General features: G+C 50.9%; 2 protein-coding genes across 8 annotated transcripts in view; one reads left to right on the top strand and one right to left on the bottom strand.

Moving 5' to 3' along the window:
• The window catches only part of ABCC3 (ATP binding cassette subfamily C member 3), a 44,894-nt gene extending 34,484 nt beyond the window's left edge, over positions 1-10,410 (top strand). For all 5 annotated transcript variants that reach the window (XM_045984784.1, XM_045984787.1, XM_045984783.1 and 2 more), the window contains 6 exons: positions 254-355; positions 3,151-3,297; positions 3,411-3,569; positions 4,154-4,320; positions 7,053-7,247; positions 9,800-10,410. In XM_045984784.1, the coding sequence (XP_045840740.1) occupies positions 254-355; positions 3,151-3,297; positions 3,411-3,569; positions 4,154-4,320; positions 7,053-7,247; positions 9,800-9,908 (879 nt within the window). In that variant the 3' untranslated portion in view covers positions 9,909-10,410. The remainder of the gene's footprint in view (positions 1-253; positions 356-3,150; positions 3,298-3,410; positions 3,570-4,153; positions 4,321-7,052; positions 7,248-9,799) is intronic.
• A 1,536-nt stretch (positions 10,411-11,946) lies between these two features.
• ANKRD40 (ankyrin repeat domain 40) lies at positions 11,947-24,302 on the bottom strand. 3 transcript variants are annotated; one of them, XR_006815972.1, is made up of 6 exons: positions 23,972-24,300; positions 18,205-18,353; positions 17,345-17,827; positions 15,436-15,617; positions 14,095-14,365; positions 11,947-13,215 (listed from the first exon to the last, which is right to left on the bottom strand). XR_006815972.1 is itself a non-coding variant. In XM_045985879.1 (5 exons), the coding sequence occupies exons 1-5, from the start codon at positions 24,103-24,105 to the stop codon at positions 14,219-14,221; spliced, it is 1,086 nt and encodes a 361-aa protein (XP_045841835.1). In that variant the 5' UTR covers positions 24,106-24,302; the 3' UTR covers positions 11,947-14,218. The 3 variants fall into 3 exon arrangements, 2 of the variants coding, with proteins under 2 accessions (XP_045841835.1, XP_045841833.1); XM_045985879.1 differs by having other exon boundaries at positions 11,947-14,365; positions 15,445-15,617; positions 23,972-24,302; XM_045985877.1 differs by having other exon boundaries at positions 11,947-14,365.
• Between the last annotated feature and the right edge of the window lie 3,291 nt (positions 24,303-27,593).

Here is a 27,593-nt window from a genome sequence, read left to right as displayed (position 1 = left end):
ATTCCCTGGGAAGTCTATCTTAAATATACCAACATTTGAGACACATGGGGGCTAGGGGACCTTGGGTCAAGTCTGCAAGGTCACTGCCTGAGATACAGTTGTGATTAGAGCCCCAGGTGGCCCACCTATGGGGTTGCCCAGGCCTACCTACTTTGTAAAGGCAAGGAGCATCATCAGGGAGTCAGAACTCCTCCCACAGCTGTTGTGGGGGAAGGGAAGATTACCGTATCCATGACCCAGTCCCTTTGGCCAGATAACATTGACTCTGAATTGGATGATCCGAATGATGTCCGACTTGGAGGCTAACATTGTGGCCGTAGAGAGAGTCAAGGAGTATTCCAAGACGGAGACCGAGGTGGGTACTGGGATGAGCCTGGGGCAGGGGGATTCTGGAATAGCTGGGGAGGGGTGCTCGGTGACCCATCATCCCTACATTTCAAGGCCAGCTCTTCAATTGGGGGGCTCTTCATTCATTCATTCATTCATTCATTCATCCACTCATGGCCTATTGAGCATCAGCCAGAGGTCCCAGCAGGTATGGAGGGTCCAGAGTTGAGCAAGACAGGGTCTTTCCTCAAGCAGATTCTGATGTCATGGGCAAAGTAGGACAGGGCTCTGCCCTGGAAGACAGGAGCTCTGGGGTGATGCACCCAAAGAAAGCAGATGGGAGAATCATTCAGCTGGAGGTGGTCAGCTGGAGGGTGAGAATTCCCAGCCAGAGATCAGTCTAGTTGAAGGAGCAGGGGCGGAGTAGCATGCCCTTTGTTGGGGAAAGGGAGTGTCCCCTACTTGGGGGGTGCAGACTTTTGTCCACTTACTTCTTCCCATGGCCACACTCCAGACCTCTTCAAGCTCAGAAGCTGCACCATCTCTGAGATCTTAAGTCAAGCTTTTAGACCACCCTTTCCAGCCCTCCTAGCTCTCTTGCCCCAAACCCTCTGCTGACTCAGAACTTTGTCCTTGTTGGGACTCCCAGTCCTATGACCTACCTTTGTCCCTCTGTCCACTAGCTCATCTAGCCTGGATTCCTTGCTCCATAGGTACCAGCCCGTACCTCCCTTGTCCTCCCCTTTCTCAGGGGTCCTCACCTACAAAACCCCTCCCTGGTTGGGCCCCTCTGTCTGCCTTCTACATGCTAGCACTCAGCAGCTAAGACATTCCTGGAGAAAAATCACTGATTTTACTTCAAGCTTATGACCAGACACCACTGCTGTGTATTCCCATTTTGCTTCCCCAAGAAGCCTGTGTTCCCACTTCCAGAAAGATCTGTTGTGAACCTTCTTTCCTCCAACCCCCCATCTCCTCCCCTTTGCTTAGCCATGGACCTTGCATGACTTGCCAGTGAGAAAACAGTATGAGATATGAACTCCCTCAACCTTCCTGCCCCCAGACTTTACATCATGCTTGTGGCCTGTTCACCTTCTTCCTTCCTCTTTTAGCAGGAAGCGTCCCTCCTCCGATCAAAATCCACGCCTTCAGACTTCGCCTCCCTAATTACACCCTCCTGCTCCTACAGCCTGCTCCTTGTGTTAGATGACTCCCATCCACGGGCAAACATAAGCTCTTGTAGCTTCCATCCTAGACACACAAACCAACCTCCCTTCCCCCTATGCTTCTCTGCTCTCCTTTGTCATGAAGCTTGTTTTAAAACCCACACGCTCTCACCGCTTCCCTATCACCCTTTATCACATCTGCCTCCCACAGTCTTGTTTCTGGCCCTGTCATTCCACTGATGACCTGCCTGGTTCGAAACCCAGGGGACACATTTCTGTTCTCATCTGATTCAGCCTCTCAGCGACATTCAGACACACTGACCCCTGCCTTCTTCTTGGAAGGCTCTCCTTCCTGGCTTCTGTGACCCGGGCTCTCGCTCTGTCAGTCTCCATTGAGCCCCTGGCCTGCCTGTTCCTCCCAGTCTAGCTCCCCTCCCTCCCCTGGCCTTCCCCAGGCATCTCCTGTCACCACCCCCCTCATCCCCCACTGTCTGGGATCTTCAAATTCTCCCTCTTTGCATCTAGCATTCCCATTTCCCCCATCCATACCCATGATCTTGTCTCCACAGCCTGAGAAGTTCTGCCCCGAACCCTCCTGCCCATTCTTTTGACACCTCTCGAGAGAACGGTCTATACTGGCTGTTTTGCTTTTTGACTGTTGGCAGTCTGCCTTCCCCTGTCACAAAGCAGGGCTGCCTTCCCCGAACCGCACAGTCACATAGATCCCCGTACTTAGAAGGACCTTACATTTGGTTTAATGTTCTGCTGTCACTGCTTGGACATTCTTCATAATTACTGAACAAGAATCCCCACCTTTCCATCTTGTACAGGGCCTCCCAAATGGTAGCTCGTCCTGTCTCAAAGCCACCATCATCTTATGCCCAATTTATTATAAGAACCTCCTCACTAGCTTCCCTATTTCCCACCATCCTCTCTCCCTTCTCTTAGCAGCCAGAGGAATCCTTTAAAAACACACCAAACCATATCATTGCTCTGTGCACGGCCCTCTGAGGGCTCCGCATCTTAGAGTAAAAAAACCATAGTCCTTAAAATGGCCTGCAAAGCCCTTTGTGATGGGGCCACCCACTATCTCTCTCCTGCCTCTCACCTTTGTCCCCATGCTCCAGAACACACCTATGCGGGCATTTGCAGTTTCTGTTCCTTCTGCCTGGCATGCTGTTCCCCCCAGGCATTTACTTGGCTTGTTGCCTCACCGCCTTCCGGTCTTTATTTAAGTATTGCCTCCTCCAGGAAGCCTTCACTGACCACCCTGTAATGCTACACCACCAAGCATTTCTCAGCACTTATCACTTTCCTACATTAGGTACATTTGCTTTTTTGTTGATGGTAGGCACACACCCTCCCAATACTAAATGTAAGCCTCACAAGGAGGCAAAGACTTTGTCTCGTTCACCACTGTGATTCCAGTAGCCACTCAGTGGGAAGGTTTTGGAGCTCTGCACAGAATAAAGGCAGAGAGATAAAGGATTCGTTGGACCACATGGTTGGCCCCAGGGGACACCGGGCACTCTCCCCCAGGGACCCTGATGGGGGAGGATGGAGGGGGCCTCATGAGAGAGGCAGACTGAAGAGGGAGAGGGCCAGGCTGGGGAGAAGGGGCCACCCTAATGCAGACCTGTTTTCCCCTCCCGACCAGGCCCCTTGGGTGGTGGACGGCAGCCGTCCTCCCACGGGCTGGCCCCCGAAGGGCGAGGTGGAGTTCTGCAATTACTCCGTGCGCTACCGGCCCGGCCTGGAGCTGGTGCTGAAGAACCTGAGTCTGCGCGTGCGCGGCGGCGAGAAGGTGCGTGTGGGCCGGGGGTGTGCACGGCACGTGGTCGGAACCTATGGGAGAGCAGGTGCGATGCCCCTGCAGACTCCTCCCCACCCCCTGACGGGCCCCCTCACTTCCTCCAGGTGGGGATCGTGGGCCGCACGGGGGCCGGCAAATCATCCATGACCCTGTGCCTATTCCGCATCCTGGAGGCGGCGGAGGGTGAAATCCGCATCGACGGCCTCAACGTGGCAGACATCGGCCTCCATGACCTGCGTTCTCAGCTGACCATCATTCCCCAGGTCCAAGCCTGTTATGGACCGAGGCTGGCCCACACTCCTAGGAGTGGGGGGGACAGGCCCCACCCTGCCTGTAGCTTGGGGTCCAGGCCTGGGATCCCTGACCCCCAGCAGGTGCAGAGCCACAGAGAGGCCCTGTCATGGATCCGAAAGTGTCCAACGCGTTCTGGGCCGGTCCGCCTCTGCCCTCTGACCCCCTGGGCCTCCAGTTGAGACCAGGATCGCAGGACCCTTCAAGCACTCCACCCTCTGAGAGGCGCTGCCCTGGTCTCCCTGTTCTACGGCAGGGAATCACATATCACTCTTTCTGCCTCTTCTGGAAGGCTTTTTTTCCCCCCCTGCTGACTGGGCCCTTTGGAGTCAGATTAGTAGCTCCGCTTTCTGCTTTGGTGGAGGATTTTGTGATTGGCAAAGCCGAGGTTTATCACTTCCCCACAGGCATGTGTCAGCCCATGGCCTCCCGCCTGGAGGGCCAGGGACAAATGGGAGTGCTGCTACCTAATCCCCAGCTTTTTCCCTGGCCCTGGGGCCCATGGCTCCTCATGGGGCCTGAGTTGCCCTCCTCTGAGGCCTTGTCCTGTCCCCAGGACCCCATCCTGTTCTCCGCATCCCTGCGTACGAACCTGGACCCCTTTGGGCACTACTCCGAGGAAGATATATGGCGAGCCTTGGAGCTGTCCCACCTGCACACGTTCGTGAGCTCACAGCCAGCAGGCCTGGAATTCCAGTGCTCCGAGGGAGGGGAGAACCTCAGGTAATGGCTGGGATTAGGTGGGTCAGGAACAGCACCTTGAGGAGCCAGACAATCTGGCCTCAGATGACAGAGAGTCTGGGCCAGTGCCCTCCGGGCCTCCGAACTCCCATCTCAGCCTGGGTGTGCTTAGGGCATGTCGTTTCATACTGAACATACACTGTGTGCCAGGCGTGGTGCACTGTCACGGTGACTCCTCGCGTAAGCCCCAGATGTGGTGATGGCCCTACTTTGCAGATGAGAAAACTGAGGCAGAGCCAAAGTCACCTAGCTGGGCGAAGGCATGCCTGGGATTTGAGCCATCGGGGAGATTCCAAAGTCCGATTCCATCCTGTCCTGTGAGATTGTCAGTGCTGGGCTTGGCCTGGGGTGGGGGATCAGTACTAAGCCTGTGGATCAGGTAAAAGGAAGTCTACTGTGCATTAGGGAGATCACAGGTATTTCCCAAGATGGTGCTGCAGTCTCCCCTGTAGCTTAGGACTGAGCAAAGCACTCCAGCTCATGTGCCTGGCCCAAGTCCTGCTCCAGGCCCTTCTTTGCTTTCTTCTAGCCCCCATGTTATATCCCCAGTCACTCGGCTGTGCAACAGGGAGGCCCAGAAGTCACTTCTTACTAAGTCTAAGTGCTTGAGATTCTGCTACCTGTGTTAGCTGTGTGACTTGGGGCAAGTTGCTTAACCTCTCTGTTCTACTCTGCCTTCACTTTAAAATGGGAGCAATAACAGTCCTCTACCTCTTTGCACCATGCTGCCCACTAAAAATACAACGGGAGCCACACGTATATAATTAAAGTTTAAGTTTTTTCCAGGAGCCACATTAAAAAAAGAAAAACAAGTGAAATCAACTTGAATAGTATATTTTATTTATCCCAATATACCTGAGATAGTATTATTTCTATAAGTAGTTGATACAAAAATTATTAGAGATATTTTGCAAGTTTTTTCATACTAAATTTGAAGTCCCGTGTGTATTTTCACATTTACAGTACTTCCCGATTTAGACTAGCCGTATTTCAAGTGTTCAGTAGCCACATGTGGCCAGTGGCTAGCATTTGGACAGGACAGTCTTTAGGTCATTGTGATGAAATAGAGAGCGCTAGGCCTGGACTGGGCTCCTGCGGTATTTAGCTATTCTTATTCATATTCGTATTATTCTGCTCGGTCCACACCCATGGACTCTCTCCAGACCTCAGAAACAAAAACAAAACCTTTACATTTGCTCAGCACTTTATAGTGTTCAAAGCACTTTGGTATCCGTGATCTTGTTTAATCTTTCCTGCAGTCCTGTGGGCCAGAAAGGAGGCTCCAAAATATAAAATTATTGTCCAAAGCTGCTCAGCTGGCAATGGGAGGGGCAGGGGCTCAGGGGAGCAGGGGATTTTGCCCTAAACCCTTCATTGCTGCATCACAGACTTGGGTGGGACGCCTGCCAAACCACCACCGTCCCTCCCTACCTTAGGCAGTCCTGCGTATGCCCTTCAACTGGATTTCCCTTCCACAGCTGAGTGGGGGTGGCTGGTGGACATGCACGAGCTTCCAGACCCCGCACTCCATAGCCGGTTTTGCTCCATTTTCCTACCCCTGCTTGCTAGCCACACCTCTGGGAGAACATTTCCTCCATTGCCATAGAGGCCAGGGTCTGAGCCGGGTCGGTCCCCTCTTCCCTCCCTGAGCTGGGAGCCACTTTAATAATTTTTTTAAAGATTTTATTTATTTATTTGACAGAGAGAGACACAGTGAAAGAGGGAACACAAGCAGGGGGAGTGGGAGAGGGAGAAGCAGACTCCCTGCTCAGCAGGGAGCCTGATGTGGGGCTCGATCCCAGGACCCCAGGATCATGACCTTAGCCGAAGGTAGATGCTTAATAACTGAGCCACCCAGGCACCCCTTGGAGCCACTTTAATAAGCATAACCTGCATCCTATGCCAGTCCTACCATAAATCAGCCCTGAGTTCTAGCTAGAGGCTCCCTCCGCTGCCAGAACCTTCATTAGCTGCGGGAATGGGCCAGGGAGAGAGCCTGGCCTTCACTTGTGCTGTGGTGACTCACCCCTTTGGGAAAGGCTGAGGTATTTGTCCTTGGGTATGGGGGCACAGCCGCCTCTGTGGTTGGGAACACAGCCTTGCTTTGTTCGCTGGCTCTGGCTTCCAAGGCAAGAGGTGGAAGGTATGCGTCCCTCCTCTCCTCCATCTCCCCAGTGACCAGACCCAGGAGTCCCCATGTCCTCCCCTGCCCCTTCCTGTTCCCACAACAGAGCCCTGGCCTGCATTCCCCCATGGGGCCGGGAGATGACGGTCCAAATTGTGTGACATTAAGCTCAGCAAGATGGCATGATGTGCACATATCCAGGAAGCGCCATTTCAGTGTATTCTGTCTAGAGTGTGAACGACTGATAGAATAAAGCAAAGAAAAATCTTGGAACTAGCTGAGGAGTGAGGACAGGGGAGAAAGGCACAGAGAGAGGAAGCCAAGAGTGCCGGAGACAGACTGGAGTTCACAACGTTGTCGAGCACTGGCTCTACCCCAGACCCCTCATCATCCCTGTGGGGTCCAGACCCCGATGACTCCATGTTCCAGGAGGACTGGGCTGAGGCAGAAATGGGAGGGGTTAGACAGAAAGCAGGTCCCGGGCCACTGGGAAGGAAGAGAGACGGAAGCAGTTCAGGGATCGAGGCCTGGGTGGGGTGGGGGCAGGTGGGGGCGTCGGGCTCAAGATGCCTGCCTTCTCCATTGCCAGCGTGGGCCAGCGCCAGCTTGTGTGCCTGGCCCGAGCCCTGCTCCGCAAGAGCCGAATCCTGGTTTTAGACGAGGCCACGGCAGCCATCGACCTGGAGACGGACGACTTCATCCAGGCCATCATCCGCACCCAGTTTGAGAGCTGCACGGTGCTGACCATCGCCCACCGGCTCAACACCATCATGGACTACACCAGGTGGGACACCAGAACCCAGCCGGAGGGGAGTCTGGTGGAGTCATCTGGTCCACTGGGAAGGCAGATGAAGGTGGTCTGGACACGGGAGAGCTCGTGGGATTGTCTAGGGCCCGGGAGTAGGGAGAGGGGAAAGGCAGGGCTTCCGAAGTTATGGGTAAGGGGCAGGACAGAGTGGAGTCATCGGCACTTGGGGGCCCAGGGACGTTTTCTGAGTCGGGACACTTTCAGTTTCCCAGCGTGCAAGGAAGGGGCACACTGGGGCTCCCTAGGCATTCCAAATTGTGCCCAGGCCACCTCCCTCCAGCCTTCTGTGAACGCCGTGAGGCAGGGCTGGCTCCTTCCTGACCACACTCTCACTCCCTGGGCCCCAGGGTTTAGGGCCCGCTCACTCGTACCTCACTCCCGCAGTCTGAGTTGGGCATACAGATGAGGAAGCCACTGAGAGAAGTGCACGATGCTCGGGTCCCTGCCTTGAGGGGCTGGACCCGACAGCGCTGTGAGAGGCAGACGCTCTGTGCTGAGAGCGCGGGGAGCGGGGTGGGACGGGGGACTGAGTTCCAGCCCCTGCAGCTGCTGGGCCCCTGTGACCTTGGCCAAGGGGCCAAACCAACCTCTCTCTCTCTCTCTTTCTCTCTCTCTGTCTCGGGGTTGTTGTAGGAAGTCAATGAGCCCCTTTCCCCCTTTCTTTAACCCTCCCTGGCACCAGGGCATCTAAGGATTAGGGATGGGGCCTTGCCCTCTGGATCTTACGCCTTCCCAGGGGAGGCAGCCGCTCAGCCAAAAGGAAAACCTGGGAAAGGAAAACCTATTCCCTCATTGTGTCCAGAGCTAAGGTTCGCTGCTGGAGGACAGTATGAGGGGCTGAGGGGTCAGAAGTGTCAGGGAAGTGACCTGGCGCTGGCCTGGCAGACTGGCCACCTCGGAGACATGGGAGCTCCGAGGGATGAAGGGGAGGAAGCTGCAGCCGCTCTTTGTTGAAGCAGTGTGGTGGGGGAGCACAGCCACAGGTGTCCATTCACAACATAAACCCCCACAGCAGGGGGACACGGGGAAACGCCACAGACTGGATGATGGGGCGGACCTTGTCCCTGTCTCGGATGTGTCCCCACACAGCCCTCAGGGGCTTGAGAACCAAGCTGAGAATGCCCGATGCTGCCATCCGTCTGTTCCATCCCTCCCCCACTCTCGTCCGGCACCCCAGAGAGGAAAGGGTAGATAGGAGGTGCTAGGCCCTAGGTCCAGACAAGGGACAGGAGGGGCTGAGAGAGTCTGTCCCCAGGCCTAACTGAAAATGGTGCTCACCAGCAGCCTTGAGGGTAGGTAGCTCAAACCAACCTGGGAGGTTGGGAGTTCATTCTGTTGGGACCGATGGAAATGAATCCGACAATCATGCTATTGAATGTATAACTAGAGCTCGGAGGAAGGAAGTAGGGTTCCATGTGTGTAGATGGGAGGAAGCCAGTCTGCAAGGCGGCCAGAACACTAACTTTCCTAAGAAGAGGAAGTGTCCGCTAGGCCCCAAAGGATGAGTAAGAGTTGGGGAGTGGGTGAAATGGGGTATGGACACAAATGTCAGGCAAAGGATACAACACATGCAAAGGCCCTGGGGTAGGAAGGCACATGAGGCTGGAGCGTGCAGGGTGAAGGGGGCACTAGAACCAAGCAGAGGAGGTGAGAGGGACAGGCCCCACTAGGCCACACTTCGGGAACTGTGGTAAAGCCATCTGTCCTTACCCTAAGAACAGTGAGAAACCACTGAAGGGAGGAGGGGCAGTCTTCAGGCTCTAGCTCAGGCAGTGGCCAGGCAGAGATGTGCTCAGACACACTCCTTCCAGAACAAGTTTCCGGGAGCCCTGTAGGCAAGGAAGCAGAGTATGGCCATCCCCTCCCAGCGAGGGGCATCTCCCTGGGGCTCAAGAGAGCCCTTTCTGCTCCTGCCTCTCCCTGGGAGCCAGACTGCTGATCCCACCCCAGGTGCACCCTGTGCTTCCTTGGCAGGGGATTGGAATCCCAGGGCCAGGCCTCACTGTGTGTGTGTGTGTGTGTGTGTGTGTGTGTGCGCGCGCGCGCATGCGCATGTATAGATCACCCATCAGCAGCAACCAGATTTGCAGCCAAAGTCCCAGATTCCAGGGTCAGGCCTCAGCACAGCCTGGTCCCCTGCCGTGTGCCTTTGTGACTTGGCACAAAGCAGATGGAACTGCGCAGGGCCCAGCACACAGGCCCGTGGCTCCCTGAGCATGGTCCTGCGACCCCGGTGAGGGAAGGGCTCATTAAGGAAGCTTTTCGGAGCCCCGACTAGCAGAGATGAATAGCAACCTCATGTTTGATCCCAGAAACCGCCTCATCTGCCAGGAGAGCAAAGGGAGCGGCTAAAATAACCAGCCTTGCAAACGTGCACGTGTGGCTTCGTGGCTGTGTTGTGTGGGTCGCCTAAAGCAGGAGGCTTGGCCTGTCACTGCAGGGCCTGGGTGGTCCCCAGATAGGGTGGGGTGGACACGACGGCCAAGCCTAGGCTAATGGAGCTCTGACCACTTCTTCTCTTTGGCTAGGGTCCTGGTCCTGGACAAAGGGATGATAGCAGAATTTGACTCTCCGGCCAACCTCATTGCAGCCAGAGGCATCTTCTACGGGATGGCCAGAGATGCTGGACTTGCTTAGAATACATTCCCAGGACCTCCTCCTGACCATTCCTGGTTTTCCAAATATGTCTGCAGGATGGACTTGACAGCAGAGGCTGGGGGCATCCATTGGGAGTTTTGCCCTGTCGGGTGCCTCCCAGAATAATTGTGCTTAAATGCTTTAAATGCAGAAAGCAGGGCCCTGGAGGTGACTGACGTGCCTGAGGTCACAGCTGGCTGAAGGCAGAGCCCAGATGGGTGCCCGGGTCTCCTGATTCCCAAGCTGGTATTATTTCCACACTGTGCTGTTCTCAATCATCTCATGGAATGACCTCTCTGCTCTGTATGATTTTTCATATTTTCTACTCTGAAGTAGTTTTGTTTTTTTTTTTTTTTTGGTTTTTTTTTTTAAGTAAAGCTTTTTCCTCCTGGAACACCAGACTGCCGGGTCAGGCCGTCCTCAGGAATGGAGTCCTGTACTCTGGGGTGCTGGCCTGAATCCATTAAAACCGGGGCACTGATGAAATAAAGCTACGTGGTCAACAATACGTATGCCCTGACATTGCCTTCCTCTGCCTGTTCACAAGGTTTGGGACTTAGGACCTTTGGGGGAGGCAGCGGGGAGAGGCGGTCGAGGTAGACTTTACACACATTCACATGGCTGGAATTATCTGAAAACTTCAGACTCGAGAGCTTTTGGCTAGAAATATCGTCTTCACAGCCAAAATTCACGGGGTAATTGCCAGGAATTCCTGCTCTGCTGTGCAGATACTGTAAAAAGGCAAGAAATAAAGCCCCTGAAATCTGACCCAAGGCCTCCTGGGAAGGCTGCCGTGAACACCTTCACGTTTATGTCATCCCTCAGACCTCCAAGCCTGCTCCTCTTAGGGGCTGAGATGGGTATGGGGCTTCATTTCCTTGCTCCTTTAAAATGTTCCAGACAGGTCCCCATAAGCAGCGAGGCCTCCAAGCCACTCCTCTTCCTCTGTCTGGCCAAAGCTGAATATGGGAGCAAATAGCAGCCTGGGGGCCACATCACACACACACACACACCCCCCCCAATCCCAGGCTGGTAAATACATCTTGAGGGGGTAAATTAAATTTGGTCCGAGCAAGCCAACAGAGGACTCATTTTCTGCAGGTCAGAGTCCATCTGGCATAAAGCCTTCTATTTGGAATGGATCTCTCTTCTTTGTTACCTTACAGAGTTTTCTCTGACTCTCTCACTCCTTTGACCTTTCTGCTGTCTGGCGGACCGGTTGGAGGTGATGGTTTATCTTTCTTCCCTAAATGGTTTGCGGTAGGTGCAGAGATGGCTCCTTTGATCTGGTTCTCCTCTACCTTTCGGGTCGGCCTGTGCTGCGGGACTATTTGTTAAAGGTTAATCACATTTTTTTTGGCAGCCAGTTTCTGCCCAGGATGTTTATGAGTGTACGGAAGAAGACTTCCATCCTTGTGATGAAGCGAGTATGAAAGCACAAATGCCCAAATTATTCCGCCTCTCCTTGGTGCTAAGAAAAGGTCTCTGCTGTGTTCCCAGATTTATTAGGCCAATTTGGCATGACGTCTGCTTTGTGAGGCTCCAGCCGCCCTAAACCAACAGGAACACGGATTCACTCGGGCAGCGGGCTCGGCTGAGGCTCTGAAGGTATAAGGCTGTATTTCCTCTCCTGCCTTGGGAGTTTGCTTCTGAGCTCATGGAGGTCCTGACAGGTGCTGACAGCCCAGAGGAGAGGCTCAGTTGTATAAAGTAAATAGCATAATCAAAACCTGTGGTTAACAGAGGATGACCTCCATCTATCTAGCTCAGCCACTCCAGGGAAATGGAGCTCACTGCTGTGAACTGGGAGGAAGGGCGCTGCACAAAACACCAGTCTCCAGCTGCCACTGACAGGCCATGAGCACCACAGCAGCCAGCCGCGGGAGGGAGGGAGGGAGGCGGCTCAGGTGGAGGGACCACTCCCCTCTATTTTTCCTCCAGAGCGTCGTGCCCCTGGGGCTGTCCAGGAATTTGAACCCCCCTGGGCTGAGAAGTGCCGTGCTGTTTAGGAGGCCGAAATGAAAGAAGATGGGCTCAGTCCATTAATATTTGATTTTAATAATACTTGTTATGTTTGAACAGTCGGCAATGCACAAAGAAAAAAGTTTTCAGTGAATGTTTACACATAGTGTGAACACATGCTTTAAATATGCGGTGGAGGAGGGGTGAATTCACAGTTAACAAAGCTAAAAAAAAAAGTCCTTGTTATAAATTACACAAAGCATATAAAAATATTTCTCTGAATGCATAGATTAAGACTTTAAACTCACCTACCATCAACCGTGCAGTCTCATCCCACCGCCAGACGCAGGAGTCAGCTGACTACAGAACACTTGAGAAAGGAGAAGGGAGGCCAGGGGAGAGCTCAGCCCTCCCCTGAGATGCCAAGCCCCTCCCTCACCTTCTCCTCAGTCTCTAACCTCCGTTTCAGGGGAAATGCCCCTGGAGAGACTCCTCCGTAGGGGCCACCTCCGGCCAGGGACCTCCACTGCCTCTGAGTCTCTAACTGATCTAGATGGCTAGAAGAGTTTTTGCCCCAGTGATTTAGACATAAATTAATACTGGACTTATTTCCTCTGAGACAGAACTAGCCTTCCTGTTATCAGTAAATTGTAACTTTTCCCAACGGGAAGGAAAAAAGGTTAGTAGGTCTAGGTAAACTAGCTTCTGATTGGTTGAAACACAAGGGAGGTTTCTTCTTTAAAGCACTTCAGAGAAGGGATAATAAGTAACCTTTACTCAGTGATGCAAACACTGTACAAGGGTGATTAAGTCACACCAGTAACTAGTAGAATACGGCTAAGTCACCGGACACAGTGACTCCGTGAAGCTGGCCTTGAAAACACCTCGGCCTCAGCTCGGCCCTGAGGCAGCAGCGGGAGGCCATTTGCTTAGCACAACATTCTCTTCCATTGACATCTTCTGCATGTTCTCGCTCAATTAGTCGCAGTGTTCCAATGAAATTAACACAGTTAGGAAGTTCAGTTTCTTTGGAAACTATAGGCACTATGGGGAAAAAGCTTCTTAAGACAGCAGGGATGCTCTTCAGCTGGCTTCGAACCCCTGCCCTCCTGTTTGTCCAAGTGTGCTCGTTCTTGCTCCTAAAGTTAAGCTGTTTGTCTCAACAAGACAGTGGCTCTTTTACCATTAATGACACTGAAGGAGAGGAAAAGAATTCTTGAGTGTGCTCGTTTAAAAAAACATTCGTATGCCATGCTCCAGAGTTTAATCAGGTGCCTTCCAGAACAAAGCCCAGGAAGCTCTCGACTGGCTTTGTAAGTGGACTGGTGGTGGTAGTGGGGGAGCCCTAAGAGCAAACAATTTGTTTACAAAAAGCAACAGGTTTCAGAGTTGTGTAAAAATCCTAATAATTTCAAAATAACCTTTATCTTTGATACAAAAATAAAGATGCTAACTCCTTTAGCTCAGTTTCCCACAGTAACCTTTTAAAATAGCAACAGATTCAGTTTCAAAAATTGCTTTTTCATTTCTAGTGGGAAATGGAAGTGGAGAACACGGGCCGGCCATGTTTGTGCTCTTCTCTGACGGTGCAATTAAACACGGGGAGGACAGGAACCGCTTTAGAGGTTGAAAAGGGATGAGAGGGGGAGAAAAAAAAAGTGGTCGCTGATTTGGAAAGCATCAGAGAGCCCTCTAGCGGCCGCAGAGTTAATGCAGCGAGGGCGGTCCAGGCAATGGCGGTCTAGAAATGGGGAAGCAGTCTTGAGGGCTCACAAAAGAGGGGCGGGGGAGGGGCAGCTCTTTTGGTTAACAGCATACTTACAACTAGGAAACTGAATTCTTAAAGACTTTGAACCTGAGTAGCATTTATAAGTAGGGTATGTGAAACCTCACAGCCACTAGTCACACTAAAATTCTTTTGCCCAGTACCTGTGCTTTCCCCAGTTTCCTCTGTGGCCAGCTCCTCCTTGCAGAGAGGCGAGAGCAGGCGACACCAAGAGAGCATGTCCGCCCTGCAGGCGCCCCTGCGAACAGGCTCCACGCTCTCTCGGCATCTGCATGGACAGCTCGCTGCCACAGGGCACACGAAACTGTGGGCTCGGGGCTGCCGGCTGCTGCCTCTCCAGACCACTTCTCAGCTGTTCACAGCTTCAAGCAATAGGTTTATTGTGCACCAAGAGGCTTGGAAGAGTGGCACCGCTGCTGGGGGGTCAGGGCTTCCTACCTTGGCAGAACGATGTTAGTGTAAGCTACACAGTGGCGCCCAAGGCATTTCCATCCATGGCTGGTCCTTGGCCCAGAGGGGATGCGCACTGTCACAATACTCAGCGGGGAAAGTCCCTGCTGCATTAGTAAGTCAGTTTGGAAGCTCTCCTGTTGTAGCAAGGTCTTTCAGTCAGTGTGGATGCAGCATTTCTGAACAGAAAATTGTTCTCACTTATCATTAGAACCAGTTCCAGCTCCTGGAAGTCTTGGAGTCGAGCAACGTCTTTATCCTAAAACAAAATAGGTTGGGCATGTTAAGAGCAGTCACTTGCCTCTATATGTTTGGTGTGTTGTGTCAATACCAGTATCTCAGTTCATTTTAAGAGTCTCATGCTCGGGGCGCCTGGGTGGCTCAGTGGGTTAAAGCCTCTGCCTTCGGCTCAGGTCATGATCTCAGGGTCCTGGGATCGAGCCCCACATCGGGCTCTCTGCTCCGCGGGGAGCCTGCTTCCTCCTCTCTCTCTGCCTGCCTCTCTGCCTAGTTGTGATTTCTCTCTGTCAAATAAATAAAAAAAAAAAAAAAAAAAAAGAGTCTCATGCTCTACCGACTGAGCTAGCCGGGCTCTCCGCTCATTTTAAAGTCAGGGGAAAAAAGGAGGAGGCGGAGAAGCAGGAGAAGGAGGAGAAGAGGGGGAGGAGGAGGCTTGGGAAGAGGAGGAGTGGGGGGGAGGAGGAGGAAGAAGAGAAAGAAGAGGAGGAAGAAGAGGAGGAGGATCAGGACAAGGAGGAGTGGGAGGAGGAGAAAGAGGGGAAGGAAAAGAGGAAGATCCCAGTGGCAGGCTGTGGGTGACAGTGCAGGAGAGTCCCTGGGGGTATGAGCTGGGTTGGCATGGAGGCGGAAGCCCTTACCAGCAGCTGCTCCAGGATAAGCACCCCCTGAAGCGAAAGGCCATTCAGATCTGTTCTCCCCAGGTGCCCTGAGATGCCATGGATGCTGGGAGGACCACACATGTGTCCATAGGGGTTTGCGTTATCATCTAACCTGGTTCTTAACACAGTCCGTATCTGATAGCGCAGTAGAGTGACCCTCACCTATCACTCCACAACCAACCAAAAATAGGTACATGGGAATCGTAATTCAGAACATTCTCTCTGGTATCCTACAACTTTCAAAAATGTCACGTCCCTGTAGACACAGTAGAGGGAAAGCAAGCTCAATGACAGCGGCCGGAAAACCACCCTTTGCTCCTTGTCTAGTCTCTTCAGTTCTCAACTATGATTCACACAGCCAAGGAGGAAGCTGGGTATTTTCCAAATGCAAAAAGCCATCAACCACTCATGCTTAACAGACGTTCCTTACCTTTCTTACCAGAGTATTGGGTAACTTTCTGATCTTCTCCACCTGATCTGGATTAACACCCAGCTCACAGCAACTCACTCTGAGCAATTCTTGATAGGTGAGCTCCTGTCGGTCCAGTTCAATTTCAATGAAATCATTTTCTCGAAGAGATGGGTTCTGAATCCTCACCTTGAGTACCAGCTCTAAAAAAAAGAGAGAAATGTTCGCGGATGGGGCCCGCACCATCAGCCGATGTAATTTAAGATCTTCCCCAGAAGACGGCTCTCCATAACCATGTCCCGTGCCAAAGGCCTGCACCACCCCATGAGAGAAGCCAGCCCCACTGGCAGGGTTGGCTCAGCCCCACTTCCGGCTCCGCTGCCACTCTCCTGCGCTGCCTGCCCTACACGGAAGACTGCAGTTCACAGAGCAAAAGGGGGGAGGGTTGCGGGGGGAGACAACCATCCAGTGTGCAGAAGGACAATTTACTTTTGCTGCTGGAGCATAGGAGGTGAAGGTGTAGAGATGGCTTTGGGTATCAAACCACACAGGATATGTGTGGGTATCAAACCACACAGGAGCAGGGCAGGGGAAGAGAGCTGAAAGGAAGGCACACGCAGGGTATGGCAGAGGAGTGACTCTAAAAGGACTTAATACCTGTGAATATAAAGGTATCTATGAATGATGACATTCCTTGCAACAAACGCAGTAAGATAGCGGAAAGATAAGCTACTAATAAGAAAGTCTAACTGTGATGTGATTGCAGTATACCTCAGCATAGAAAGAATCTGGGCTTTGGTGTAAATAAGCACTATTATTCAAGGGTCTGGGATCTAAGCCATCTGTCCCTAAATTCTGAGCCTAGCTGCCAAGATGGCCCACGCCAAGCACCAACATGGGTCTGTGGGTTCTGCTTTGCTCTTTACGTATGAATCCCTCATGGCAGCCCTAGGCCACGGCTATCAGCACCTGAATATACTTCCTTCCTCGCTCTGTCCTCCATGCAGACCTAGAAGGCATGACACAGCTGGAGTCCAAGTGCACCCAGCGCGCAGCCTTGTGTCTGAACACCACTCTCCGCCAGAAGGAACCAGGGCTGCCTCTGGGGCTGGGGTGGGGAAAGTTACACTGGAAGCCTGGACCTTCCTGCCACACACAGAAAGGATACACTCCAAGAATGATGGGACAGGTTCATGCGACACGAGAACTGGCTTGAAGGGGCTCCCTCTGGACAGATTTGGTGTCCTCTGAACATCAAGATAATGCTAGTAATGAATTATAACCTAATGTAAAGAAACTACGAGTTCACACTGATATAAAATATGGAGGTGAAAGGAAGGTCCTTCTTTACAGTAGAACAGCGACTAGTATGTAGAGAAAGATGATAGGGGATCATATTACACAATACTGGGCCTGGATTCGTCAAAAATACTGAGGTCCAAAATGACAGAGAAAGGCTGAGGAAGCTTCTAGGTGAAAGGAAAATGGAGCAACAGGATAACTAAATGCAACGGGTGACTCCGGGCAGGGGGCAGGGGCAGAGGTGGAGAGAGAGCACAGAGCCGCAGAGGGCACCATGGAGATAACTGACAACATCTGAATCCAGCCTGGATCAGAGAATGGTAATGTAGCAAGGTTACATTTCCTGAACTCGATTACTGGACGGTGCTTATGTAAGAGACTACCCTTGTTCTTGGAAAATACATACTTTTTCAATACAACTATTTCAAGATAAACAATTTGTGTAAGAGAGCTCCTTAAACTAGTCTTGCAAAATTTCTGTAACTCTGCGATTAGATTCTCAATACCTACATAAATCTCACCCCCTACCGCCCCTTCCACCCCCCTGCCCCCAAGCAAGAAGTGCATCACTAGACCTCTGGACACAGGCTGGCCCGTAGCCGACGGCTGTTTCCCACCGCAGGCTTACCTTGCATATTAAATGGAAATGCCCCCGTGAAGAAGAACGGCTGGAATGCTGGCGTCGGGCCTGCATATGTCCCATTTTGAGGCTCCAGAGACACTGGTGGCTTGGACGGGACAGAAGAGAACAGCGAGCGGCTCTGACTCACTGGTGGCTGACAGACAGGACCCGGTTTTGTGCTTTCTGGTGTTCTGAGTATGGCAGAGGGGGCAGACACGTCCCGGTTCTGAACCAGTGCCAAAGAGGTGTGGTCCCGTGGAAAGGCCCCTGCCAGGGGAGGCTCCCCCGTGGGGAGCAATGGAGGAGAGCCATCTGCAGCGGGCGATGCCGGCGGTGTGGAGGGACCCCCGTTTTGTAGCTGGCCTGGATCCTCTGGCGCAGGGGTGTAGATGAAAGGGAAGGCTGGGTTGGCCAAATAGTTGGGAACAAAGGGCAGTTCTGACTCCTTCTTCAGCTGGGGGAGGCTGTCAGCACCATCATCTTCTTCCACTTACAAAGAAGAAAATGCGTAACATTTACACAGCCCTTTAAAAATCACCAGGGAAGGAGTGTCTTGTGAAAGCTAGTGGTATGTGACATATTTTGTTCAATGTTTACCGCCTCTTCAAATCAGAAGAGAAAAAAAGCGTTTCATCAGGTTTATGATCGTCATTTTTATCACCTTAAATTTTACAGATTAAAAAAATAAAACCTGGTAGCGCCGACTTGTCTGGAAACCACAAGGAATTGCTATCTTGGCACGGTAATATTACCTTTGCTTTTAAAAACAGATTTGTGGTTTGAGTGGCATCAGGATCGCAGCCAACAACACTGTGAGTCTTAAATTAGTTTGACAAAATCAGAGGTTGCCCCCAACACAGACTCACCTCCCATGATCTTCCTGATTTCTCTCCTTGATGTCAATTGCACTGGCATTTCTCCTTTTGTCGTAAGAATCTCTTTGTCAGCTCCTGATTGTAATAAGTAAGAGACCACCTGACCGTGATTGCGCTTACATGCCCAGTGTAAACAGGTCCTGTCCCAAGGAAAGGGAAAAAAGAGTGAGTTAAAAGGCGAGAGGTGATTCAGGATTTCAAATCCCATGTGCTAGTCAAGAAATATATGCAAGCCGAAGAAAGAGTTCAGATAGAACCAGGAAACTAGGCTGGCAACCTCAACTTTTCTTTCCAGAAAGCAGGTGCTTGAAATTTATTTCTAAATTTCATTCTGGGCCCTTGGGAAAATCCAATTTATCCTAGGAGCTTTCATGTCAATGGCTTCCACGAGGCTGGCTGGCCGGCGAACTCTGATGGTATTGCGGAGTGGTCTTCCATCAGTGACGCTCATTAAACTGTCCCAGTCTCTTTACAGTGTTTTTACAGGGCCACATTGCTTTTAAGGGAAAATGGCAACTTGCTTCATATGCACCAAATGACACACGAAGATTAAATATTATCAGGCTAGGGGCGCCTGGGTGGCTCAGTGGATTAAGCCGCTGCCTTCAGCTCAGGTCATGATCTCGGGGTCCTGGGATCGAGCCCCGCATCGGGCTCTCTGCTCCGCAGGGAGCCTGCTTCCTCCTCTCTCTCTGCCTGCCTCTCTGCCTACTTGTGATCTCTCTCTCTGTCAAATGAATAAATAAAATCTTTAAAAAAAAAAATTATCAGGCTAATAATCATCTACAGCTTGCTCTGCTGCTACAGTTATTATTGCTGCCGTAGATATTCCCGGCTGAATCTCAGTTGCTCACTCTTTTCCTTTTCTTTCCTTCACACACACACACACACACACACACACACACACACACACACACCCCGTTTTGAAATTTCCATTTCTGAAAAAGTTGGCTTCTCTAGTTCTCTCCAGAAGGCTCATCTGCTTAAACGTACAGCACTGCACTCAGACTTTACTTCCTACGGCATTTAAAAAATGTACATCAACGACCAAAATTTTGAAGAACAAACTCTTCTGGGGCACCTGGGTGGCTCAGTGGATTAAGCCTCTGCCTTCAGCTCAGGTCATGATCTCAGGGTCCTGGGTCGAGCCCTGCATCAGGCTCTCTGCTCAGTGGGGAGGCCGCTTCCTCCTCTCTCTCTGCCTGCCTCTCTGCCTACTTGTGATCTGTCTGTCAAATAAATAAATAAAATATTTTAAAAAAAGAAAAGAAAAAAGAACAAACTCTTCTAACATATTAGACTCATTTAAATAAAACTAATTATTTACTATTGTACACATAGGAAGGGATTATGCATACTCTGAAGGGCTATTTTAACACTGCATAGAAATATAATTAGCATGCCAGTTATAAACTCCATCTTAACAGAAATGAAAGGATTCAAAGTTACTAAATTCATCCCCAGTTGCCAAAAGCTGAATGATATTAAAGAAGGAAAATATTTTTCCCCTCTGTTCTGAAATGTCCTCACTCACCAATTCTCTAATTGAAGAGGTAAATATCTTCAGAGCTTAGAGCCAAATAAGCCAATATGGTAAAGAACAGAACAATATGTTCAGTAGTGAGGGGCAGGTCACTAACCTGGAAGTTTAACTATCCAAACAGTTCCTTGGGTTCCAGGGAGACATTGATTTGCCCTGGCCTCCTAAACATTTCTTACAGAAAGCGAGCCACTCCACTGATATTTCAGAGTAATATCCTGCACTATTATTTGTTAGAATTAGATTATCTGGGTACCTTTAAGATATACTCTATGAAGAAAAGATTGCCATTTGGGAGAAATAAGGGAAGAGGCTTGATTTCAGCTTCTGAAATATGGGCTCATGAAGACAAGAAAGTGTCTGCTTGTTCATACAGGTACGCCACCACTGAACACATGAACCAAGAACAAGGTGGACATTGCTCCGAGTTGAAGGAGCCAATACATCCTTGATTGTGGGCAAACTGCAGCTGAGTGAGTGTGTGTGTGTGTGTGTGCGTGTGTATCTGTGGCACAGGCTTGAAGAGTGAATAATGATAATAAGCGACCATTCAAAAATGAATGGAGCATGATGAGAAAAATACATTCCTTTTTGGAAATAAACTACTCACTTGCTGGTAGTAAATCACTTGTCCATGACAAGCTTGAGACTGAAGAAGCTAATTTACTGCCAGTGGGTCTAAGATCCTCTGGGAAAACCAACTAACTAAAGCATCACCATGTAAAGTGGGGTTAAGTCAATGTGGCATGATTCCCCACAACCCCATGCCCTGAGTGATCATCATTTACAGCCCAGACTTGCATGGCTCTGGGCAGCCATAACTCAGCCAGGGAGCACTTTCAACTTTTTCAGGAGCCATTATACTTGTTCCTTAAGCCAAGGGGGTATGCACACCCTTGAATTACAACTGCTGTGGGAACCCTCTCTCTGAACTTCAACTCTTTTGGCTTTAAATTTGCAGTCAGACTATCCGGTCAGTCCGGGGGAAGTATTTCAGACCAGAGGCACTGGCCATCATTCATCGGTGCTGAAATTGTGGTTATTGAGCAACTACAAATTGAAAGCAGTTACCATTCTGCTTTTCTATGCTAGAGGCTATGTTTTTTGAGGGTAACCTTTATATCCCATTACTCAGAACACTGCTTAATAAGAAGAAAACAGGGGCACCTGGGTGGCTCAGTGGGTTAAACCTCTGCCTTCGGCTCGGGTCGTGATCCCAGGGTCCTGGGATCGAGCCCCACGTCTGGCTCTCTGCTCAGCGGGGAGCCTGCTTCCTCCTCTCTCTCTCTCTCTGCCTGCCTCTCTGCCTACTTGTGATCTGTCTGTCAAATAAATAAATAAAATCTTTAAAAAAAAATAAGAAGAAAACAGCTAACACAGATATACTGCTTTTTACATGGAGGACACTGTTCTAAAGGCTTTACATCTATTAACTCATTCGATCTCTGAACAACCTCTGAGTTAAGTGCTGTTACCAACATTTCCCTCATTTTCCAGAAGAGGAAACAGAGGTAGTCAGCAAATAAGGGAACCGAACCGTACCCTAGGTGGTGATCAAGCTTTACAGCGATGATAAAACAAAGGAAGGGACTAGGGAGTGCCAGAGGCAGGGGAGGGGGACCGTGCCATTTTAAATCAAGGGCCAAGGAGAGGCTCACCAAGGTGACATCTACGCTGCTACCCGGAGATGAGGGAACAAAAGCATTTTAGACTTAGAGGGAAGAAAAACCACAAAAGCCTTGAATCAAGGCCATGCCTGGTGTTTTGGTAAAAGCCGGGCGGGGGGGGGGGGGCAGGGGAGCAGAATGAGGGAAGCAAGGGTCAAATCCAGAGATGAGGCATAGAGGTAAGGAGGGAGGACGGTGCAGACAGGAGGTGGAAACTCTAGGACTGCAGCCATGAGAGGGTTCTGAGCAGAGGGAAACAATCCGACTTACAACTTAGGTTTTACGTCAGGCTCCCTCTGGCTGCTGTGCTGAGAAAAGACTGCAGGGTATTAAGGGTAGAAGCAAGGAAAGGAGTTGGGGGGCGGCCGCGAGAATCCGGGCAACAGGATGATAGTGGCCGTGTACCAGAGGTGCAGAGGCAGAGCTAGTGAGAAGCGGTCAATTCTGACCGCAGCCGTAGGTAAAGCTGGCACAATCAGCCGACTGGCCGGATGTGGAATATGAGGGAAAGACAGGAGGCAAGAAGGGCACCGAGGGCTCTGGCCCGAGCACCTCAGACACCAAGATGAGTAGGACTCGAGGAGGAGGCCTGGGGTAGTAGGGGGCAGAGGGGAGATCAGGAATGCAACCTTGAACCTCCAACATGAGGTGTCTAAAAGACATCTTCCGGGATGGATGAGGAGCGTCTTCAGATTCAGCTTATATATACTGAGCACCTCCTATGGGGCAGGCATCATGATTAGGAAAGTAGGGCCTGGAGTCAGATGCTGGCTTCTTTTCCAGTAAATTCTATGACCTTGGGGGAAATTACTTAATCTTGCTGGGCCTCAGTTTCCTCATCTGTAAAATGGAGAGAGTAACATCTATGTTCTTGAGTAGTTGTGAATGAGATAATGAGGCAAAGCTCTCAGAGCCTTGTTTATGTCACAAACTCAGTAAATGTTAGCGATTCCTACGATGCTTCCTCCCCTTCAGTGGTCACAACACTCTTCTCAGACAGCTGGAAAATGAAGTGACTCAGGCAAGGTTGTATTAGCTAAAGCAGGAAAGGGAGAAGAACCTGCGGGAAAGACCAGGCTCCTTCTTCTACACAACACTGCCTCCCACTGCCAAAACAGTGAGTCACAGCTTGCCAACCACAGAGCCACAGAAAAGGTACACACAGAACAGCAGGCTTGTTTGCAAACACTTTTAAAGAAAACAAAACACAATGAAAATAGCTACTGTTTCCTGGCCTTCTGGTGGGCTATCCGGGCTGTTCTCCTTAGGAGGTAGGTAACTTTGTGAGGGCGTCAGGAGACAATGGTTGTGGTCCCCCCTATCTTATAAATAGCTGTGTGAACTAGGGCAGGGGATTCTCTGCGGTTGGACTCACCACCCATCTCTAATGTCCCTCTCAATTCCAAACTGTATGATTCCACTTTAAAAAATAAAGCCTTGGGGTGCCTGGGTGGCTCAGTGGGTTAAGCCTCTGCCTCCGGCTGGGGTCATGATCTCAGGGTCCTGGGATGGAGCCCCAGCATCGTGCTCTCCGTTCAGCGGGGAGCCTGCTTTCCCACCTCTCTCTCAGCCTGCTTGTAATCTGTCTGTGTGTGTATATATATATACACACAGACATATACAAAATAAATAAATAAAATCTTAGAAAAAAATAATATAAAAAATAAAGTCTTTCCAAGCTCACTTTAACTCTAAGCTAACAAAACAGGCTGGTTAAGTGATACTTGGATCAATTAAAAATTTAAAATTTAAGTGTGAAGAGGACAGAATGACACCACACTCGGGAACTTAACAGCAAAAATTTGACCAGGACATCCTAAAATGACACTCCTTTTAGACTGGGAAGGACTCAGTCTACAGGCAGCCATCTAGAGTCTTGATTCAAATTCTCTATTTAAGATTGTAATTAAATAAAGCTAAACACTCCCTGGGATAAAGGAGTAGGTCTTTCCTCAACAGGCAGCCGCAGGCAGCAGCAAACCACTGGTGCAGTGAGACAACAGAGACACAGAATAGTGATGCAAGTGATTGGGGTTTTTGTTTTTGTTTTTTTCCGGTCTTGGGAAAAGAAATCGTGCTAGTTTATAAGACTCATGTTTGCTCGGTTGCTTATGCGTTTTGCTCTGTACAGGTGTGTTCTCCAGAAACTCCTAGGGCAAAATAATTCAACACTCGAACCGGGGTGAGCTCCATAGGAGCGTGCGAATGAATCATTGGAATCCTGGCCGCCAGCGTTCCAGCCCAGAGAGCCAGGGGAGCGCGGGTGGGGTGCGGGGCTCGGCGGGGCGGGGGGGGGGGGGGCGGACAGGGCTCGGGTGGGCGCTGCCCCGGGAGGACCACGTGGGCGTGGATTGGGGCAGGCCGCGCTCCCTACCGGACGGCGCAGGTCGGGGGGCCCAGGCCGGCCTCGCGAGCGCCCGGCCTCAGTGGCCCCGGCGCCGGGCCACGCCTTGATGGGCATCCGCGGGCAGCGCCGGGTCTCGGTCGCCCGCCCAGCGCTCCGGGCCCCGGCCGGCTGCTCGGACCTAGGCCTCCCCCGCTCCCCACTTACCAGCCGTTGACCTCATTTTGGGAGTTCACATCCACCCCGCTCTCCACCAGTTTCTGCACCTCCCGAATGTCCCCCAAGGCCGCGGCCTCCCGCAGCCTCTCCTGCTGCTCCTTCTGCTCTAGGAGAGCGCTCATCTTCCCTCTCGGGCCCAGGCCCCCGCCCGCCCCGCCCCGGGCCCGTCAGCGCCGCCGCCGCCGCGGCCCACTCCCCGCCATGGGAAGAGCGCGGAGCTCGCCCGCTCTGCTCGCGCCCGGCCCGGGGGTTCTGCTCCCGCCCGCCGCCGCCCGCCGCTCCCCGGGCTGCTCCCGGCCGGCCACAGGCCCCAGCCTCCGCCCCGGCCGCACCTCCCGCGGGCCGACTGCGGGGGACCCTATTCGGAGTGACAACCCTGACCCAGATAATTTCCGTTCCTACCCTCGGCCCGGGCGCCCGGCTGGCTGTTTATGTAACCGCTGCACAACATTACCCGCCGTGATTCATGGACTATTTTTAGACCTCCCCGCCCCGCAGCTTCAGGGGAGGAGGACAGACACAGGGAAAGGGAAGAGAGCATAGCTGAGAGCCAGAAAAGCCTTATCCTCTGGCGCAGGCTGTTTACCAGGCATCAAAAATAATTGGTGTTTCTTCGCCACCACCCCCCAGGTCTGTTTGGCTCTTTTTCCTTATCTGAGCCAACGCCTGCCCAGCAGGACGTGGAAACGGGCTGAAAACGATCCTACTATTATAGGCCCATAATTGCAGACGTAGATTACGCTCTTCTTTCTTCTCCTGACAGTGCTTGGGACCATCCGGTTCGACTATTTCTTTCAATCGCTGCTGTTTTCCATCTTGTTTTAGACAGAGATTTGTTCTAACTTGGCTTGCAGGGAAAATATTTATATTGTGCCCGGAGTCTCTAAACTGTAATTTATTACCGCTTATAAATCATGATTAATTACTCTCCATGAAGGCCATGTAAGGATAAATGAGAGCGAGGAAGGCTCTCTTTTTTATCCTGGCCCTGATGCGGGGATCTCTGGGGAGAGCTGGGGTGTGTATCCGCGAAGCATTTTGCCTGACTCCTGCCTGATCAATGCAACGAGGCTCAGAGCCTGGGTTGGCACTGGTTTACTACCCAGTGGGAGAAACACAGAACATGGTTTTGCTAAGCCCAGGTGCCTCGGAGAGATCTTCCAAAGCGGCACGGGTCCGAACCGAGCAAATGGGGTCAGGAAGATTAAGGAAATAACCCTGGGGTGGAAAGGAGAAAGGCCTGAACAAAGAGAGGAGATGAAACCGGAAGAGACAAATGTAGGCACGGAGTTTTCATTTCCCTCTCTTGGGGCTGCCCAGGGTCTGCACAGCAAGCATTTTTCTTGCTACTGTTTGAGGAAAAGCCATGTCTGTCTGCTTATTATGACACAGTAATTCACACAGCACTCAGTGCACACCAGGCGTTGCTGATTATAAACTGACTGCTCACTTCAATTGACCCCCTGAGCAAATTGGAGCCCAGCTTGAGCTTACATTTTTTATTTGTCCCCCAATTTAAATTTTAATTCTCAGATCCAGCATGATACTCCATCTGAAGCTGACGTGCACAGCACTGGAATTAGGTTCTTTTAAGAAATATTTATTTATTTGACAGAGAGAGATCACAAGTAGGCATAGAAGCAGGCAGAGAGAGAGAGGAGGAAGCAGGCTTCCCATGCTGGGGGCTCAATCGCAGGACCCTGAGACCATGACCTGAGCCCAAGGCGGAGGCTTAACCCACTGAGCCACCCAAGCGCCCCAAATCGGGTCCTTTAAACATCATTTGAGTGACATGAGCGTAGGTAGTGGCCTCTTTTTTTTTTTTTAAAGCAGTTTTAAAAAATGGGTAGTGACTGTGCCACAGTCTGGGAATCCTTCCTTTAAAGGATTATAGCACGTGCCCTACAACAACTGTTAAATCCGTGGCTATTAATATCTTCTTAACATCAACCTCTGCTCATCTTTGACTTCAATATTCTCCTTGTTCTCCTCACATTAAAAGAGAGAGAGAGAGAGAAGGAAAAAACAACTTAGTCCACAAACAAAAACCTCTGGCCATAACCAAATGCCACCTTATGGCTCTTCCTTCACTTCTCCCTGTTTATACTTTGTCTCTAACTCACTGGGTGGATTAAGCGTGCATTGTTTGCCAGGCGCTATTCTGGTCACCTAAGGTGATGCTGCGAACAAATCAAGAAACCCTGATTTCAAAGAACAGAGTCTGGCAGGGGAGATGAGACCAACCAGGGAATGTGGTAAGTCTTACAATAGAAGCAGGTGGGCACCTGGCTCCCGGTTTGTGAGCATGAAGGTTAAAAGCAGACTGCATGGATTTGCGTCCCAGCCTTTGCCACTCGTATTATCTTAGATGAGTTACTTAACCTTTCTGTGCCTCAAATTCTGCATCTGCGAAACAGAGGGGGTAATAATAGCACCTACTTTGCAGGACTGTTCTACGGACTGGATGAATGTCTAAAGTCTGGACATTGGAAAGGCTCAGGAGATCCTAGGTACGTGGCGGCAAAGTCGAGTCAAGGATGAGCCCCTGATAGGACAGGAAGGCAGCGGTGGTCAGGAAAGGGTAACACCCAGGTGTTTCCGGCTGGGGAAAAAAAGTGGTGCCCTTTACTGGGATTCGAGTCAAAGAAGAAAGAAAAGTTTTCAGGTATGGGGATGATTGACTTCTGAATTTGCCGAGTTGAGCCTTCAGAAGAACTCTCATTACTGCTTCTACCAACATTTATTCATTTCCAGGCACTACCCTGAGTGCTGTCCCTGGATGATCCCATTTGATTCTCACAGCAAACCCATAAGGTAAAACCGTCATTACTATCTGAGGCACAGAGAGGTAAGTAACTTGCCCAACATCATATAGATTAGTCAATGATAGAGAAAGGCTTTGAACTCAGGCAGCTTGACTCCCGAGCCCGTGCTTTCTTTTCTGATTTTCATGGAAGAAGAGATGCCCGCAAAGAGTTGTGTATATGGGTGTGGCATTTAGAAAGGAGTTCTGAGCTGGTGACTGGGATTTGGTAGTCGTCAGTAAAAGGTGCTAGCTGAAGTCATGGGAATAGCAGGGATGGCCCCAACCGAGTGTGTTGAGTGTTGAGAGAAGACAGCCAAATATGGAACCCTCAAAACACCCAATGTTTTAATGATGGACAGAAGAGAAATCCACAAATGAGATTGAAGGGGAGCCGCTGGAATAGTACGAGGAAAAGCAAAGGAATGGGAAAGTTTGGAGAAAAGAGAAGGACACACAGAGTCAAATGCTGCAGAAAGGGCAAGAAAGGATTGAAAAGTGTAGAATGGATATAGTCCCAAGGTGGTGGTGCTGGTGACTTTGGAGAAGGAAGTTGCTGTGGAGCTATAGCGATGGCGGCCAGACTGTCCTGGGGTTAGGAGAGAATACGAACCACTTCCTGTGTATTAATATACTGTGTGGGAATCTGGGAGTACAGGGATGAATAAGAAATGGCATATGACGGAAAAGAACTTTCATTTTATTTATTAAAAAAAATTTTTTTAATTAGAGAGAGAGAACAAACAGTGGGAGGGACAGAGGGAGAGCAAGAAGCAAGCTCCCAGCCAAGCAGGGAGCCCAACATGG

Source organism: Meles meles, chromosome 18 (genome assembly GCF_922984935.1).
Source record: "Meles meles chromosome 18, mMelMel3.1 paternal haplotype, whole genome shotgun sequence".
Lineage (NCBI taxonomy): Eukaryota > Metazoa > Chordata > Mammalia > Carnivora > Mustelidae > Meles > Meles meles.
This window is presented reverse-complemented; position numbering and strand designations above follow the sequence as displayed.